Genomic DNA, 19628 nt, shown 5'->3' on the forward strand with positions numbered 1-19628 from the left:
TCGGTGAGAGCTGAGAAAAAGTGGTAACAAAAAAAAACACACATCATAGTAAAACCAATACCTTCACAGCTTCGCATCGAAGCTAAAAGATATTTGAGCTTAATATATTAGGTACTTACTCATTTGGTGAGTGTTAGCCTTTCATTATTTAATATTCATGTTTGTAGTGATTAATTTTAATAGAAAATTGTAAAATATGTGTAGGTATTGAAATATTTTTATTGGTGTAATATAATTTGACAATAGTGCAGTTTCAATTCACTTTATTACACAATCATGCAAATATTGTTCTTAATTATAATTTAGTTACAATTAATTATAATTTGTATTTATAGTAATTTTTAAACGTAGGCATCCTAACTAAGTCTTACCTGTAAGTAAAATCATTGAATATAAGTTGAATGTATTCAACTACAACATGGCATGTATGTATTACATTTAAATAAATTCTTCTTCTTTTTCTCGCCTTAATCCCAAATACTTGGGGTAGGCCTAGCCTTATTTTAAACTTCCACTTGACATAATCTACCACATCGTCTATGCATACATCAACTGTCCCCATATCGCATTCAATAACAATCCAAATCTATTTTCTCTCATCTTATCCACAATTGACACATATACTTCCTCTTATATGTTCGTTCCTTATCCTATCTTCTCTAGTCACTCCACTCATAAAAAGAGGTATTAATGATATTTATAAGGAAGAACCTTAAAGGCGTTAATTAAATTAATTTCACTGGTATACAAAGCACATTGTTAATTTATTAATCGGCTCTTGAATCAATGTTCAAATCGTCTCTCTACGAATGGAAATTACTAGTATATATGTAAAGATATAAAATGATGCATATTCAAAAACCATTCAATATTAAAAGTACTGTTATAAAATCAAAATTTTATAGTAGAATGAAAAACCATCTATCTAAATTACGCGAACTTATAATAAGCGTCTTATTATTTTCAACTATTTTTACGAAAATAGATTTATTTTGGTCAGAGACTTTAAGGATATGATAATGTTGTTCATAAAAAAAACAAAATATTAAATTGTTTTTTTGGGCTAAATATCTTTTCCATGTCACTATTTCAATTATTAGTTATGTAATACATGAATGGTTTAATAATCGATTAATAATTACACAAAAATATGTATAAATAAATATTTATTAAATCTTAACTACATTATGATCATCTACTATGGCCATATACAAACACAAAATTGTCAAAATATCAACTAATGTACATAAATCTTAGTGTGATGTTTTTGATTAACAATGAAATAAAATATTTAAGACTAGTATTTAATATTGTATCATTTTTTTTTTCATACAGAGACAAATTTAATTAAGAATTTCAGGCAGTAGTTCCATGATATAACAACAATAGTTGTTAAAGTTATCCTTCTATGCCATTAATTTTAATAATGTGTGGTTATTTTAATGGTCCTTTTAATACAATTTTTGGTATAGGGTTCGGCATTGAGAAGTACAGTTGTTTAATCTTTGACATTGAACTGCATACCTATTGAATGTATTGCCAGTGTTCAAAGATAAATCTAAAACCTTAAGTGAACTATTCCCTAAAAAATCAAGTAATATTTAATATCATTTATTCGTGAATAACATCATAAAAATAATTGAATTATTACTAATATTATTATCTTTTGAAACATTGTTCCTTGTTGGTATCTTAGACACAAATTTCTTGTTTGTGTTGTTTTGTTTTGATGATACCATAGAGGTGTCCATATTATGAACGCCAGATGCTAAATGACCTCTATGTCCTGACTGACCATTAAAAACTTTATTACCTGGAATTTTAACAGGGATCGCAGACATGAATTTCACTTTATTCGATGCAAGATTGACTTTCGCTGTACCATAACGCGAAGAAGACTTTGAAGTAACCGAATTTGTAATTTTTTAACATCTGACTGAGGGACGAATGGATAGGATTTATAGGAGAGTAAGTTCATATCGGCTTGCTCTTTTAAAGTCTCTAACTGACTTATAGGCAAAGACTCGTTATTTTTATCATTACCCAAGACAGAGTTTTTTTTAAATTCTTCTTTAGTTGCCTCGGAAGAGTCAGTTTTACGAATGGTCCGTATCCTTTGAAGTTTTTCACTAAAAGCGTCTGCTAATACAGACAATAAAATTTCATCGTTGTTATAAAATTGTTTATTGCGATGACGCCGTTGTTTTATTTCTTCATATTTTAGCTTGAATTCTTTAATGATTGTATTGGTAAAATTGTTCGGTGCATTATCAATAGATGTCGTTTGTGTGTTTACGATTATTTCAGGAGTTTCAGCAGATTTTTTGTTTAAATTTGTCCGAGTTTCAGTAGCTGATGTAATTTTACCTATAAGCATTTATTAGAAAATCATTTAAAAAAATATTTACCTGTATTTTGATCCTTTAATTTAATTTTGTTGACTTTTGTCAACGCTTTGGTTTTTTTAACGCCAATGGACATGGAGTTCGTTTTGTTGGATGAATTGCTCAGTCTATTTATTGGCACGGGTAACTTGGGTGATTTAATGATTTTTAGCTACACAAATGTAAAATTAATATGAATAACTCCAGTGTAGTTATTCTGAAATGATCTATAATTTTCGTGATGAATATACCAACACAAAATGCATATACACACTAAGATTCTCGTACATATTAAAATGAAATACTTAAAATGTTCTTTGTATAATATATAGGAATGTGGCAATACTGTAGTTAACATTTAACAGTTATAGAACTGAGTTAACAAGTATGTCACACAATGTGACATACATGTATTATATGTAAATATATTAAGTGTATATAAAATAAATATTGTGTCTTTTTTTTTTAATATAAAATCAGTGTTTTCATTATATTTCGAAACACTAAAGAGATGACCTCGATGAATGAAAATTAGGTGTTCACAACACACGGGGCATTTTGGCCAGTATATATTTACACCATCGACAAGCGATTTGTACCCGTTCTCATCAACCCGCTAACACACACACACATACATTAATTTTCTCCTCTCCTTTCCATCATTCTGAGCCTTAATCGGCATAAAGGCGAGGAAAAAGAAGAAGCATCCTACTAAAACCGATTTAGACAGATTAAAAAATATACTAAAGTCATCAATCCAACCCATCAACATTAACGCAAAGCATGACTGTCCATTTCATACAAACAACCGAAGTATCCAGTATTAGCCAAAGCCCTAAGATTATCATAAGAAAAATAACTAATAGCTAAGCAGGAATTTTAAAAAATAGTATACTACAATAGATCCTTATCAAAACGTACCTACATACCAAGAGACTTTGAAACCTGTACCCGTGTATATCAAAAAATCGATGCTATAAGACCAATGCTAACATATACACACAAAAAACTTAAAGCGTTAAAAAGACCACTCAAGTCGTTCGATCTTCAAACTAATGGTATTACTAAAATTATATTATCAATATCAATTGATGTAGTTATATATGTAGATCAGCAGTTCCCAACCTCGGGTCGCAGAGGTTTTCATGGTGTCCTTATCGTAGTTTTGTATAAAATTTATACATATTATATTTATAGTATAAATATAATATGTACAACTTACGTCTGGACGTATATAAGTATTGATAATTTAATGATATTGTGTAAATCTATATTCTTATTTAATATTCAAGTGATTTAACTTTTTGTAATGGCTAAGCACGCGTTACCGTATAAAGATGTTTTTTTGAAGTTTGGTTTTACAGAAATAAAAGATCGATCAGGATTAGTGCGTTCTCAATGTGTATTCTGCTTGCAAGTTTTGTCTAATGAATCAATGAAGGAAAATAAACTCAAGTGGCATCTCAACACTGTTCACTCCACATTGATAAATAAACCATTACAGTTTTGGAAGGAACATAAAAATAAAATAAAACGTATGCGTCTTGATTGTCCGTCCAATACACTTACAGTTTCATTACAAAAAACAACAAAAGCATCATTTGACGTTGCTTGGAAAATCGCACGCTCTCAAAAGGCCCATAACATTGGAGAGGAACTGATTAAACCAGCAGCTATTTCTATAGTTAGAACGGTCTGCGTAGATGACATTGCTAACAAACTAGAATTAATCCCACTTTCGGATAACACTGTTAAACGAAGAATAGACCTTATGTCTGAAAATATTTTAAAACAGCTAGTTCATCAAGTGATTGCAGCTAATAAATTTTCAATACAAATTGATGAATCTGTTGATATTCAAAATAACGCACAATTAATGGTATTCATTCGTTATCGAAGTACTGACGATTTTCGGGAAGAATTTTTATTTTGTGATCCTCTTCTTACATCGACAACTGGCTTAGATATTTTTAATGAAGTTGATGGATTTTTTCGGGAAAATAATCTAGATTGGTGTAATTGCGTTGGAATCTGTTCGGACGGTGCACTGGCAATGTTTGGGAATCGAATAGGATTTTGTAAACGAGTTCAGCAAATTAATTCAAAGGTTGTCATTATTCATTGTTTTTTATATCGTGAAAATTTAGCAACTAGAGCAATTCAGCCAGAACTTTATTCAGTACTTCAAGACGTAATTCAAATTGTCAATTTTATAAAAGCTAGAGCACTAAATTTAAGAATATTCCATGCCATGTGTGATGAGATGGGATCACAGTATGTAAATTTACTTTATCACTCGGATGTACGTTGGATTTTTCGTAGAAAAATTCTTACCCGTGTTATGTCTTTGCGTTTAGAAATACAAATTTTTCTAACTGAAAAAAAACACTCATTGGCTGATAAATTCAATGACGATTCATAGGTTGCTAAATTGGCTTTTTTAAGTGATATTTTTGGACGGTTAAATGAATTGAATATTGAAATGCAAGGAAAGAATAGGACAATGATCGACATTGGTGAAAAAATCTCATCATTCAAACAAAAGCTCGGACTTTGGCAGGAAAAACTATCTCAAGGAAAAATTGCCACATTTGCCCTTTTAAGTGAATTTCTTGAAGATTCAACAAAAGTTACATTAAATGACTTAAAATTACTGCTTCAAAAGTACTTGAACAAATTACAGTTGGAACTCGATCGATACATACCAGAAAACGTAGAGCTCAGTAAATACAGTTGGGTAAGAAATCCTTTTGAAGTTTCTGTTCACGAAGTTAGTGAAGACATTTGCGGGTTCCAAGAAGAACTTCTTGACCTTTAAGCCAGTCAAGTCTTAAAAGACAATTTTTCAAGAATGTGTTTGGACGCAATTTTGGGCACAACTAAAAGATAAACCCATTCTATCAAGAGAATCCGAAAATGCATTACTACCATTCCCAACCACATACTTATGTGAAGCCGGGTTTTCTACGTTAGTTGTCATCAAAACAAAGTATAGAAATCGCCTTGATGCTCAACACGATATGCGATGTGCACTTTCAATGAATATACATCCAAATATTGAAGAACTCGTGGAATATGTTCAGCATCAAGGAATTCATTAAGTAAGAGTTAATACAATTATACCATGTCAAATTTGAAACAAATAATAAATTGATTTTTATAATATTTTATGACGTAAATCACGTATTTTGTTCAGTTTTTTATTAATATTTTATAAATTTATTTTATTTAGTATTTGAGGATAGATTAATGTACCTACATATTAAGCGATTTTGTGTTAATAAATGAAAGTATTGTTTGCAATTATGTTTTTTTTTTTTTTTTTTGGTCGCCAAAAGTTAAATTTAAAGTATTAGGGTCACACTCATAAAAGGTTGGGAACCACTGATGTAGATAGTGATGTAATGTATGAAATAAGCTAAAATCTTTGTAATGGATACGCTATACAAAATGCATATACGCACGAAGGTTCTAGATAATTTCACAATTACTACATTACTGCACTCTCAGTACATGGGGTTTTTATAATACTTGATATTATGTGATATAATTGCTAGTTAAAATATTTAGGAAAATGTCTTTTTTGCCCCGAACAAACATTCTAAAATGAAATTTTTAGAATGTTTGATATATGATTCAGTATATAGTGGCACGATAACACCACAGTTAATAATTAACATTTAACAGTTATAGCAATAGTAACACAGTGCATTATATGTAACATGATACAAACTTAAGACACTATAAATGCCGGTGGCCCCTCTTTCACATGTTCGAGAGTCAAAGATGGTTCTTGGCTAGGTCAATGATGAACGAGTATTATGCACCAGAGACCAGACACCAGCAATGTAAAAATCACAAAAAAAGTCTCGATGGCACCCTGGGGATCTAACCCGAGACACCGTACGCCGAAACATACGTTCTTACCCTCAAATTAGGCCAGCCCCATGTAAATATATTAAGTGTATATAAAATATATAATCTAACATATTTCGTCAACATAACATCTGTGTTTTAATTATATTTCATTAATAATCGAAACACTAAGACGTAATGATACTGTGTGCTTAAATTTGTATGTGTATAATATCTACTCAATATTTTGTCTTGTCATATTACCTTTAAATTGTCCATACTGAAATTGGCCTCAAAATGTCGAATAGCAATTTATAGAAAAAAATAAGTAATACTAAAAAATAATTATTTGTGAGTTAGTTAATGAGGAAATTACGAAAAAAACTTTACAAAATGTGTCGTGGGTTATACGCGTTTAAATAATTATGGTGAAACTATGCAAAGTAAATATTTATTTTCACTATTAATCACTAGGCATATTTATATTTAAAAAAAAGCTTTTTAAAGGTAATTTATTAGTAAAAAAATATTTAAAAGTTAAATATGTGTTAACGTTACGGTAAGTTTTAAATTGTTTAAAATGTACAAAAAATAAAATTATTCTGGTGGATAGAAATATGTGTAATCATTGGGTAGAGTAGATGGGGAGTGCCGTAGAGTAGGCCTTTTTGGTTTATTATTCTAGTAACTAGGGGTCGGTAATTGAATTCTGGTCTCTGGAGGGTAAAAAATAGGCCCATAAAAAATTGATGTTTTGATTTATTAACGGATTTAAGATAATACCAATTTTCAAAAAGCTGACCCACACCCAGAGAAAAACCTCGATCTATATAATAAATTCATTGTTCAATTTGATAAATATATCATTACTAATGAATCAATGATATATTTATCAATATGATATTTTTTTTCTTGTCTTGAACAATAATTATTTATAAGAATAGTTATTTTGTTCGTATTAATAAAACATTATCATAAACCCTTGATAAAATTTCTCTTTCAATTTTGATTGAGGTTTTTCTTTGGGTGCAGAACAAATGGTATTTTTTTTCTTTTTAGTACATTTTCAGAAAGACGTCCCAACAATCCAACAATATATATAGCCAATCTGACTCTTATGTATTGTTAAAGCCTTTTCTTCAAAAGCTGATTTCCATGCCTCTAGACTTAATTTCCTCACTATTTTCTCCTATTAATACTATATCGTCAGCCATCAACATGCATCACAGCACCTCTCCTAGTATTTCTCTAGTAATTTTATCCATTACAGTAAAAAATAAGCAAGGGCTTAAAGCAGAACATTGGTGCACTCCTATTCCTAACCGAAAACCTTCCTTTTTTCATTAATGCTCACTTTAAAACCTCTCTCAGTACTCTATCATACGCTTTCTCCAAATCTATAAATACCATACACACCTTTTTTTTCTTTTCCCTAAACTTTTCTATTAGTTGCCTCACACATTATACTGGCTCCATTGTTGACTTACTAGGCATAAATCCAAACTGGTTTTTAGATTCCGATGTCTCATTTCTTATTCTCTTATCTATTAATTTTCCCAAATTTTCATACTGTGACTCATAAGCTTTATACCTCTGTAATTTCCACACTCCTGTATGTCTCCTTTACCTTTAAATATCGGCACCACAATACTATTCCTACAATCATTTGAAATTTTCCCTTCAAATAAGATTTTATTTAAAAGTTCCTTCAACCACCTTTTGCCAACACCGCCCAATATTTTCCATACTTCTGCTGGCACTTCATCTGGTCTCACTGCTTTATTCTTCTTCATTGATGCCACAGCCTCCGATACCTCTTTCTCACTAATTAAATCTACCAGTCCCTCATTCCACGAGATATTCTCTAACGTTTCTTTTGGATACTCCTCATTCAGTATTTTTTCAAAATACTCTTTCCACCTTCTTTTCACATCGTCATCACTCAAGAGTAACCTAATATCAGCACTTTTTATACACCTTATATAATGATAATCTTTAGTCCTATTCTCTCTTACTTTTGCAAGTTTATAGATTTCTTTCTCACCTTCCTTTGTTCCTAGCCTATCATACAAATAATTATATATTATAATTAGAAATCAAATAACTAATCGGGATAAAATAAAGGAAATAAGAGTTATTGTTACTTTTGAAATAATCTACCAATTTCTTAAAATTAAACACTATCTACAGATTTGCATCGAAGCGTTTCTTTAATAGTGATTTTAATCACTGTCAGATATCATCTATACTTATTCCAACTATGCCATGTCCATACTGTGCCGCGACCCCACTGTGCTACCGTTTTTAGCTTCGATGCGAAGCTAAGAAGGTATTAATTTTACTATGCGTTTTTTTTTTTTTATTGGTTATTTTAGTTAAAGTAAATCATTAAAACTAATTCAGTTCATATTTCAATTTTAGAATATTTTTAAACGCCAAAAGTTACTAGGAAATGATAACTATTTGATGTATTTAAGTTATCTATTACGATATAAATGCAAAAAAATATTGAGCTACTCTGATAATTTTACTATAAATAGCAATAACAAAATTTCCTGACTGCATATTAATCTTAACAATACAATTTTTTTAATTCTCATAAAATTTTCTATTTAATGATGTCAATTTCAAACTTACAAATTGAGCTAAAAGTTATGGTAATAAATAATTTTTTTTTTACTATAAACTTTCACACAATTCAACTTTAAAAGATTAAAAAAATTGGTTAAATATGTTATTTTCCTTATTTTTAACATATTAATAATCAAAATCAGTATTAATTTAAAACAATTTTTTTTTTCTTAATTATTTCTTAATAATAAGTAATAATATTAAAATTTAGATAGAAAAAGTCTAATTGCACATTTAAAACATCGCAAAAAGTTGATTTAGAAAAGATATTTTTGTTTCTGATGTAAGTTCCTTGTAGTCCAGTGTATTTATTCATAAGTAACAAAAATTTTTTATCAAAAAGTATTGCATCAATCTCTTTATATTTTTATACACGTTAAAAGTAAAGGAATATACAACTACTTTATTATTTTTATAATTTCTGTTGTGTGTTAACTTTGTTAACTGTTATAACTTTATCAAACATGACCAAATCAGTATAATTTTTTTTTTATATAGATGCATGTCTTTACCTATCATTTGGTTTTTTTTTTATATAAATGTGACCCTTTACCTGCCCACAAGAGGGATTCAAATTTTTTTTTTTTGTTAAAGTAAATCATTAAAATTAATTCAGTTCTGGATATTTCAATAATTATTGTAGAATCTTTTCAAACAACAAAAGTTACTTAGAAATGATTACTATTATTTCTATTTAAGTGTTCTATTACGATAAAAATAAAAAAATAATGAGCTTAGCTGATAAATATACTGTAAATAGTAATTATAAAATTTTCTGACTGCATATTAATCATAAAAATACCATTTTTTTAATTCTCATAAAATTTTCTATTTAATTATGTCAATTTTAAACTTGCAATTTAGCTAAAAGTTATGGCAACATATTCAATTTTTTTTACGATTTTAAACTTTCACAATAATTTTTCATCAACTTTAAAGGACAAAAAAAATAGATTAAAAATTAAATTTTGGACTGATTAATATATTAAAAATCAAAATCAATAATAATTTGAAAACAATTATTTAAGCTTCGATGCGAAGCTGAGAAGGTATTAATTTTACTGCGTTTTTTTTTTGTGTCTATATTTTAATTTGGCGTTGTGCATTTTTTAATTAGTTAATAAATTACTGACAGTTAATAATTATTGTTTGTAATTTTTAGAGGATATTAGTTTTTTTATAACAAATCAAGAGGAGTACTGCGGTTTATTAATGGTTAGTAATAAGAATATATAAACCCTTGCTTCGCACTTATTTAATAAAATTATGATTGGATTAGAATTAAATTTAAATAGTGTAACATGACCAGTGAATGAACATTAACAGTGTAAATACAACTGCATTATTAACTCAAAATTTATATTAATAACAAATTTCTACATGTTGAAGTAGTTTTTTTAACAAATCTTTGGGCTTATGCAAGTCCCTCGTTGGATTCCCCACCTAGAAACTAATAGGACGCAACAAGACGTTTAATCAATAAGCACAATTTTATAAACAAATTTTAATTCTCCCTTCCCTAAAATTTTTTACTAGTATAATTCTACCCATTTAAGACTATTGTATATGTCGGTACCTGGTAATAACAATTCAATTTTAATTTACCATGGACATGTTAAAAATCTACTTGTGCCTTTTATGGTTAATTAAATTTATTTCAAGTTGTTAAGATTGTTGAAGTACAATAATTGTTCACATAATGTAACAATAAAAATTACTAGACATTAGATAGTAGATAATATTATTAAATTCCATCAACAGGCCACTTCTTTAAACGTTTTACTTAACACCATAACATTATAAACATTAAGAACCGATATGGATAAAAAGCAACTGAATGAAGTTTGCATTAAATTCTATAATAATAATGTATAATAACGTGAAAATTATTATAAAGCATTATATTTTTTATCGTTGGCAATAATAGTAAAATTATTAAATGTTATTTTTTTATAAGATGGCTGATAACAGCTTTTTAATTGTGGCCTATCAAAATAATCAACACTAGACAAATTTCATAATCTGAAGAAAAAAAGGCATGCGATGAATTTTCAGCCATTTTAGATATTCTTCAACACAGAAAATTTTAAGTCATCTTAAAAAGTTTACCCTCATAAGTAAAACCATTTTTATTGAGGCAAATTAATTATTCAATAAAGATTTCTAATTAAGCATCAATGTTGAAAGGCTTTTCAAATTTCTATCATACATACTAATCACAAATACATAATTAACTTTATGTATTTAGCCTGAAATTGGCATTACTTCACTAAATGATGGATTAGTATGACATAAACCATCAATATTGCCCATTAGTTCAATTGAATCATTTACAAGATAAGTTCTACACTGTTCTAAAAATTGAATTAAACCAAAGTGCAATTCATTATGCCAGTTACTTCCCTTATCTTCTACTACATTAATAATAGTACTTCGAAGGGTTTTTAGCTATGTTCTTTAAGATATTGGAAGATCATCACAAAAACCATATGCTTTGTGAAATTTTAATAAGCCATCCATGAATTTTAGTGAAACATCTTCCTTAACAAACCAAAAAGCCTGTTGATTTCTATTAGTATTTGATTGGTAATACAATTCATATTCAGAACTATTTGATAAAGGATCATCTAAAAATAATATTAAACAATTAAATAAGTTTTAATATTTATTTCTACTTAATTTAATGAGAAACATTGTTCCATAAAATTTAGATTATTCTAGTTAATATTTTGTAGAATTTTACAGGATTATTAAAGGTATTTTAAATAATGTTAAAAAAATGTCTATAATACAATGGAAAAAGAAATTATATTGTTTTTAATGTAATAAATACTAACAATTTTTATTGTTTTTAATCATTATTATTAGTGTTTTACATCCACTTTTATAAGCTATGGTTGTATAAGAGAACACAAGGAAACCTACAAAGCTCAGCCAAAACAGAATTGCATCCTGTTACTTAAACACAAAGACACAATTTGTTACTGACAGGATTAAGTAATCTATCATATATTATTATCATCATTACTTATTAAGACAGTAATATGCCTACAAGATAAAATTTCTTCTCAATTGTATTTTAATATTGCTCTAAGTAATTAATTTATTCCATTGTATTAATTTTAAATAAAATTAATACATTTTGGTTACCATTCTAAGTCTTACCACCTAAGAAAATAGCAAGTTGTTGTTCAATTTTAATTAGATTCATTCTAAATGTTTTCAACCAAATCTTATATTTCTAGCTAAAAATAAAAAAAAATTATTCATGTAAATCAAATATTAGGCATTTGATTTTTATACAATTACTCACAGATGTTTTAATACAATATACTACTATTATTAATCGAGAAGATTGCATTGATCAAATTTTCTTTTTTATTTCATTGTTTAAATTCATGTGCATAACTATCATGATGCCTCTTTTTGATGAGTTAGGAAATAAGGACATTTTAAATTCTAAAAAAGAAATTTTTCATAATATAATTTGTATATTTAGTGCTATTGTACAAAATAATGTTAGAACTAACTTTTAAGTTAACATAGATNTTTTCATAATATAATTTGTATATTTAGTGCTATTGTACAAAATAATGTTAGAACTAACTTAAAACATAGAATACTAAATACGAAATTTATTGAAACATTAAGATAATTTAGATATATAAAATGCCAAACATTTTATGCATTGAGAAATATAATAAAACAAATATATGAGAAGGTTGACAACAGCAAAGTAACATAGAAAATTATTAAGTGAATTATTTGACTATCTTTTTTCCCAGCAACATTTCAATTGTATACTTATTACCACTGTAGTGATCACTATAGTTGTAATTCTATTTTAAAAAGCAATATTAAAACGAGCTTATATATATGTAAAGATAAGTTTTTGCAAAAATGTTATAAGAGATATATAGACCAAATTATTATATGTGGAAGATTTTTGAGGAGATAGGAACGATTATTGAAATAGAAAAGTATTATGAGATAATAAAGAATAAAAAACAGGGAAAAGAAGTTGCAAGGGTTAACATAGAGGATTCTAATGAGCCAAATAATCCTGAAATTAGTACTGATGTGGATAAACCAGAATCGGTCGTACCATTGAGTGTAAATATGAAACCAATAAGTACTTTGGATGATTCTATTATTATGTATTCTTAATATGTTATTTGTTTTGTTTAATTTAAGTTAAATAATGTTTGAAAATAATTATGAAAATATTTTGAGATTCCTAGAATTTAAAATTAATTTTTATGTTAAATACAATTAGTATATTTTAAATTGTTTTCTTACTTATAGTAGAAAAGTGTGATATCCATTATTACAAGTGTATTATAGTATCATTCACATGTAGCGTTAACATAAAGGGTTATGTCTATTTTGCTATGTGCTTAAAACAGTGATTCTGACAGTTCAATGATTAACATTTAACCGATTAATAAATAAATGTAATCAGTAATCAAATTTTATTTATTTACTTTTACATTGCTCGAATATTACATACTAGATATCATGAGCATTAGATTATAATGGACTTTAATATCAATACTCATTAAAACTTTAATCAATTTTAAGTTACTTAAATTAATAGAGAATTGTACAATTGATGATAGAGTAGATTTATCTAGAATTATTTTGGCTCTAATGTGACAAATTTTTTTTTTGAGTTTAATTGTCATGAGTGGTAACAGAAGATAGGTTTTACTGTGTTGCTTCGTTCACTTTTTCTATTCCTCTAATATAAGAATCTAAAGAAAATTATAAAAATATTTCAAATAGTAACAATTTGCGTAACATCAATGTACTTTTTACTAACGAGTTGATCCAATTAATTTGCATAAAGACCGTGATACTATGAAGATACTACCATATTTTTTACTGCTTGATTAAACTCTATAACATTCTTGTTATACTTACATTGAACTTTGTTACTTACAAGACCTCCCCATTTCCGTGGATATATTTGTATTTTATCATTGAAATCAGTAATAATGTATTTACTATAAGTACAATAAAAGTAAATAAAAAATATATTAAACACATAGAAAGCAAATATTATAAACATAAAGACACATGATTCATTTAAGTTTTTAATAAGACTGCAATTATTTTTACCATATTAAAATTGGAGGAATGAAAATACGATTGAANATTCTTTAGTAATTGCCATAAATAAAACTTCGAAACTCGGTATTTTTGTAACTACATTTAATTAATTATGAAATGTATTAAAGCAAAGGAGAGTCATTTAACATAACTAAAATAAAAATGTAATAAATTCTCAAACAGAAATAAAAGACAAAATAAATTATGTTCTGTCTTTTCGAAATAATGTAATTATTAAATTGTCAACTATACTTAATGAGCATATGAGATGATGTTCTTTTGAACACAGGCANACACATGATTCATTTAAGTTTTTAATAAGACTGCAATTATTTTTACCATATTAAAATTGGAGGAATGAAAATACGATTGAATTAAACAATGATTTTTAGTAAAGAAATATCTCGAAATGTATAACTGGCTAACGGTTGTTTGCTATTTTTGGGAAGTATCCAAAAACCATATTTCTTAACTTAATGGCGATTGTACAAAATCAAAATATTTAATAAAGATAGGTTACATTTTGGGTGATAAGAATAAGATTTATCATCTAACGTGGGTAACGTAAATATTTAGTATTTCTATTATTGACTTCACCGGTTAAAGTTATAACAAAATAAGAGAAAACTGTTAATTGTGTTATTGCTGGTGACACATTCGTTATTTTTGTAATTTTAAATCATATAATATTATTTATTAATTTTATTAATTTTATTATTCATTGACACTCGTGAGTAATTAAACAACTTTACATAAAGACTTTAAAAAATTATAATCATGTAAATGTACACTTACCTTCTCCATGTAAAATTTTGTGGATGTTAACTATCAATTTAATTGTGAAAATATTTCGTTTTTATTAGCCTAAAAAGCTTTTATCATTGACGACAAAACTACATACCCAACAATTTTTAAAAGAATAAATTAATATAAAGATATTTATTTATATTTAAAGTTTCAGGAGGATTAAAGTCATATATTTAATCTTCGTTAACTTGAAATAGATAATGTGAATTTACCAGTCACTTCAAAAAAATTGAAATTTTAGATTTTCAACAAGTATGTGTTATGTATTACAATTTTAGTGGCTTAATTACAGGAATAGTAAAGGGAATTTAATTTCTTTCAAATATTTTAGAAATATTATAATACTGTATAATTACTAAGTACATTAACATAGCTCTTACATGAATTATATTGTATATTAATCNTGTATTACAATCTTAGTGGCTTAATTACAGGAATAGTTAAGGAAATTTAATTTCTTTCAAGTATTTTAGAAATATTATAATACTGTATAATTACTAAGTACATTAACATAGTTCTTACATGAATTATATTGTATATTAATCAAAGTACCATTAAAATAGTTGAAAAAATAATTTTTAAAAGGTAGTGTAGTGTTTAAAAACAACTCTAGTATTGTATAAAAATCACAATGCCTAATATTTGATTTGTATGAATAATTTTTTTTTTTTAACTAGTAATAAAAGATTTGGTTGAAAACACTTAGAATGAATCTAATGGACTTGAAATTGGACAACAACCTGCTATTTTCTAAAGTGGTAAGACTTATGTGGTAACCAAAATAAATTAATTTTACTTGATACATAAAATTAATTTTATTTAAAATTAGTTCAATGGAATAAATTAATCACTTAGAGCAATATTATAATACTTTAGAGAAGAAATTTTATATAACTCTTGTAGGCAAATTACTGTTTTAATTAGTAATTTAATAAATAAAAAAATAATTTAATAATTTAAATAATAAATAACTCTCTTGATGTAATCAAACAATTCTAGGGGGTGGCACTAGAATTTTAAAAGTTTATAATTAACGGCCACTCTAACTGACACTAAATAGTATCTCCGAAATCTACTATGGTAACGTTGTCATTTTTAGTAGCTAATAAATATCACAAATATTTTACTGTTTAAGATATTTTATTTATTTTTTGCAGATTATTATTTAAAAGTAACAAAAATTCATAAGTAGGCAGTTAGGAGATACCAATTCAATGCTTATAAAAGAGTACTGAACAGAACAATAAATGACTGACTGAAGAGACTTCCATTCTACTAGAGTAATGCTGTCAATTTTAATAGCTAATAAATATTAAAAATATTTTACAATACTATTTTTAAAAATTAATTATTTTATGTGTTTAATTGTTGTGATTGATAGAAAAAAATAAATTCTGTACTCTCACATTTACTAAGCCAATATATTGTAAAACAAATTATAAATCATATTTAATGTATTAAAAATTTCATAATACCTAGACATATTTTATTATTATTAAATTATTAATTAGTATAGTATTGAAAAAAAAAAAAAGACGCACCTAAATTTTATTATACTAATGGGAGTAAACCTATTATTTAATAAATTTTCAATTTCAAATACTAGATTATTTTCTCATAATGCGGTTCAATTTTAGTTTCTAATGAAATAGACAAAAATTATTCAATTCATGTATAAAAAGTGATTATTTTGTATATTTTTATTCATTACTAATGGTATAAAATATAAATTCTGTACATTCTTATTTAAGCTTATTATATATTGTAAAATAAAATACAAATCATATTTAGAGTGCATATAAGTCATAATACCCAAATATTTTCTATTATTATTAAATGAGATTACACTTTTATAATTTATTAAATGATTACTTGATAATATAACAAAATAAAGGTCAGCCTTGCTATTGAAAGTAAACTAAAAATGTAAAGAATTCAAATTTTATATCTTATATTCTACATTTTTTTAAATAACGCAGATAATTTTATTTGCTAATAAATATTTCAGTCTTTATTCGGTTCTTAAAATATAATTTAATTTAATTTAAAAAATTATTATTGATTATTTGCAGCTTATTATTTAAAAATAAAAATGTAATTAAACCTATTTCCGAAATAATTTAAAAAATCTTGAATAGAAAATTATATAAAAAGAAATTTTAGCGATTTGAATATATTTACATTTTTGTAATTAACAATTTAAATAATAAATTATAATAATAAAAATGAATAATTTAAAGTAGTTTTAAATGCAATATAAAAAAAGTATAATGATATCTGACAGTGATTAAAATCACTATAAAAAAAAACGCTTCGATGCAAATCTTTAGATAGTGTTTAAATTTAAAAAATTGATGGATTATTCCAAAAGCTACATAATCTGCTATTTTCCTGAATGAAAAAGGAATTATTAAAAAATATTATTTCTCATAAAAAAATTGTGTTGATTCATACACTTTTCAATAAGTTATAACATTATAAAATAAAAAATGTAAAATATAAAATCGAGAATTTTTACACAAAAATAGCATTTGGTAGCCATTTTCACCACAAAGACAATTCCAGAGGTCAAATTTTTTCCANCTTCCGGTATTTCATAAGTCTATCCTGGGCCGTATAACGTTTTTCGTTGTTCACTGGGTAACGTTTAGCGTTATATATTGTGTTATTGTTCGGCTTAAGTCCAAGTTTGTACACATTCTTCTTTGTATAATTCTTTTCATATCTATTGCCGACGTCTATGGGTTTCAAATTTTCAGCATTCCAAATCTGAGTGTTTAGACTTTTTTTAGATGTTGAATATGTCATTACAAGTTCATTTTTGTCAATACACACCTTAAAAAATATAAGTATAAATAACTATGCTATGTACACATATTTTCCACTTACGATGTTAAATACTTCTTTCTTTTTGATAACATTGGTAAGGATATTCATCGATGACGTGTCGAAAAATTGCCCACATATTCCTTGAAGTTTAACGCGATACTCTTCGGGCTGTTCAAGATTTTTGTCATTTACTTTGGTAACTGTTAAATTTTGCATGTAGTCATAATACCTTATGACAATCCGATCTCCTCTCTCTAACGGTGCCATAATTATGTTCAATAATATCGCAAATGAATTTGACGGCTGTTTTCTGAAATAGACTTGCGAATGTCGCGTTGATTTCAAGATTTTTGAATTTTGATTTCGACGCGGCTGAGACTAATAGACTAGTTTGGCTTCCACAAGAGCTTGTATGTTCATCGTTCGCTGGTTAGACTAAAAGTCCCAATGCATTTTCAGTTTACTAGATCTTTTATACTAATTTTTTTCCGTTTTTTTTGGCCAACAACATTATTTCAAAAATAAATATGTTATTTAACGATCACCATAATAGATTTTTTTAAGCCAATATTTTAATTATATTTTTTCGACTTATACATAATGAAAAAAATTATTTTAGCATTGATATTTATCGTTGGCCAAAAAGTCTTGTTTACTTTTTATTTAAGCCAATTAATATAACAAAATATTTTTATTGATTAGCTAAAAATTATTAAATTTGTTTAATAAAACAACTTATTTCGGTCACTAAGTTACAATTGCTTTTTATTTAATAGATAGTTTTCAGCCAATATTTAAATTGAATAAACATTTGAAAATTGAATGTTAATACTGATTTAAAGCATTTAATACATGTGAATATTAAAATATTGGCTGAAAATAATTTATTATGATGATCGTTAAATAACATATTTATTTTTGAAATAATGTTGTTGGCCAAAAAAAACGGAAAAAAATTAGTATAAAAGATCTAGTAAACTGAAAATGCATTGGGACTTTTAGTCTAACCAGCGAACGATGAACATACAAGCTCTTGTGGAAGCCAAACTAGTCTATTAGTCTCAGCCGCGTCGAAATCAAAATTCAAAAATCTTGAAATCAACGCGACATTCGCAAGTCTATTTCAGAAAACAGCCGTCAAATTCATTTGCGATATTATTGAACATAATTATGGCACCGTTAGAGAGAGGAGATCGGATTGTCATAAGGTATTATGACTACATGCAAAATTTAACAGTTACCAAAGTAAATGACAAAAATCTTGAACAGCCCGAAGAGTATCGCGTTAAACTTCAAGGAATATGTGGGCAATTTTTCGACACGTCATCGATGAATATCCTTACCAATGTTATCAAAAAGAAAGAAGTATTTAACATCGTAAGTGGAAAATATGTGTACATAGCATAGTTATTTATACTTATATTTTTTAAGGTGTGTATTGACAAAAATGAACTTGTAATGACATATTCAACATCTAAAAAAAGTCTAAACACTCAGATTTGGAATGCTGAAAATTTGAAACCCATAGACGTCGGCAATAGATATGAAAAGAATTATACAAAGAAGAATGTGTACAAACTTGGACTTAAGCCGAACAATAACACAATATATAACGCTAAACGTTACCCAGTGAACAACGAAAAACGTTATACGGCCCAGGATAGACTTATGAAATACCGGAAAACTGAAGAACCACAAATTGTACATCAATCAAATAAATTCAAACAAACCGAAAATAGACAACAATACAAGACCAATAATACATGTTATTCAGCTCAAGACCGACTTAAACAGTACAAGAACATCGTAACTCCGAAAGAAACGCAGCCTAAACAGTATGGCACAGAGAACACAGATATGAACTCATATGAAGTCAAAGTAAAATACTGCAAAGAACGAAATCTAAGCACTGAGACCTATACAACAAAAGACCTATTTACTAAGAAACCAACATTAAAACTAGGCGAGACGCAAAAAGTTAGTTATTTATAATTATCATACATACAATCT

At 26.9% G+C, this 19628-nt stretch overlaps 1 protein-coding gene and 1 long non-coding RNA gene across 7 annotated transcripts; one reads left to right on the top strand and one right to left on the bottom strand.

Annotated features, from left to right (window-relative positions):
- Positions 1–1209: 1209 nt before the first annotated feature.
- Positions 1210–8747, bottom strand: LOC126893665 (uncharacterized). Of its 2 annotated transcripts, XR_007701233.1 has the most exons (4): positions 6504–8747; positions 2409–2556; positions 1652–2352; positions 1210–1582 (listed from the first exon to the last, which is right to left on the bottom strand). XR_007701233.1 is itself a non-coding variant. In XM_050664077.1 (3 exons), the coding sequence occupies exons 1-3, from the start codon at positions 6516–6518 to the stop codon at positions 1847–1849; spliced, it is 669 nt and encodes a 222-aa protein (XP_050520034.1). In that variant the 5' UTR covers positions 6519–8747; the 3' UTR covers positions 1210–1846. The 2 variants fall into 2 exon arrangements, 1 of the variants encoding a protein (XP_050520034.1); XM_050664077.1 differs by having other exon boundaries at positions 1210–2352.
- A 5574-nt stretch (positions 8748–14321) lies between these two features.
- Positions 14322–16118, top strand: LOC126893669 (uncharacterized). 5 transcript variants are annotated; one of them, XR_007701236.1, is made up of 2 exons: positions 14322–14650; positions 15467–16118. It is a non-coding gene; the product is annotated as an uncharacterized LOC126893669 (long non-coding RNA). The 5 variants fall into 5 exon arrangements; XR_007701237.1 differs by having other exon boundaries at positions 14631–14712; XR_007701235.1 differs by lacking the exon at positions 14322–14650 and adding an exon at positions 14719–15086.
- Positions 16119–19628: the final 3510 nt, after the last annotated feature.

This window comes from Daktulosphaira vitifoliae, unplaced genomic scaffold (genome assembly GCF_025091365.1).
Source record: "Daktulosphaira vitifoliae isolate Bord-2020 unplaced genomic scaffold, ASM2509136v1 Scaffold_1, whole genome shotgun sequence".
Classification (NCBI taxonomy): Eukaryota; Metazoa; Arthropoda; class Insecta; order Hemiptera; family Phylloxeridae; genus Daktulosphaira; species Daktulosphaira vitifoliae.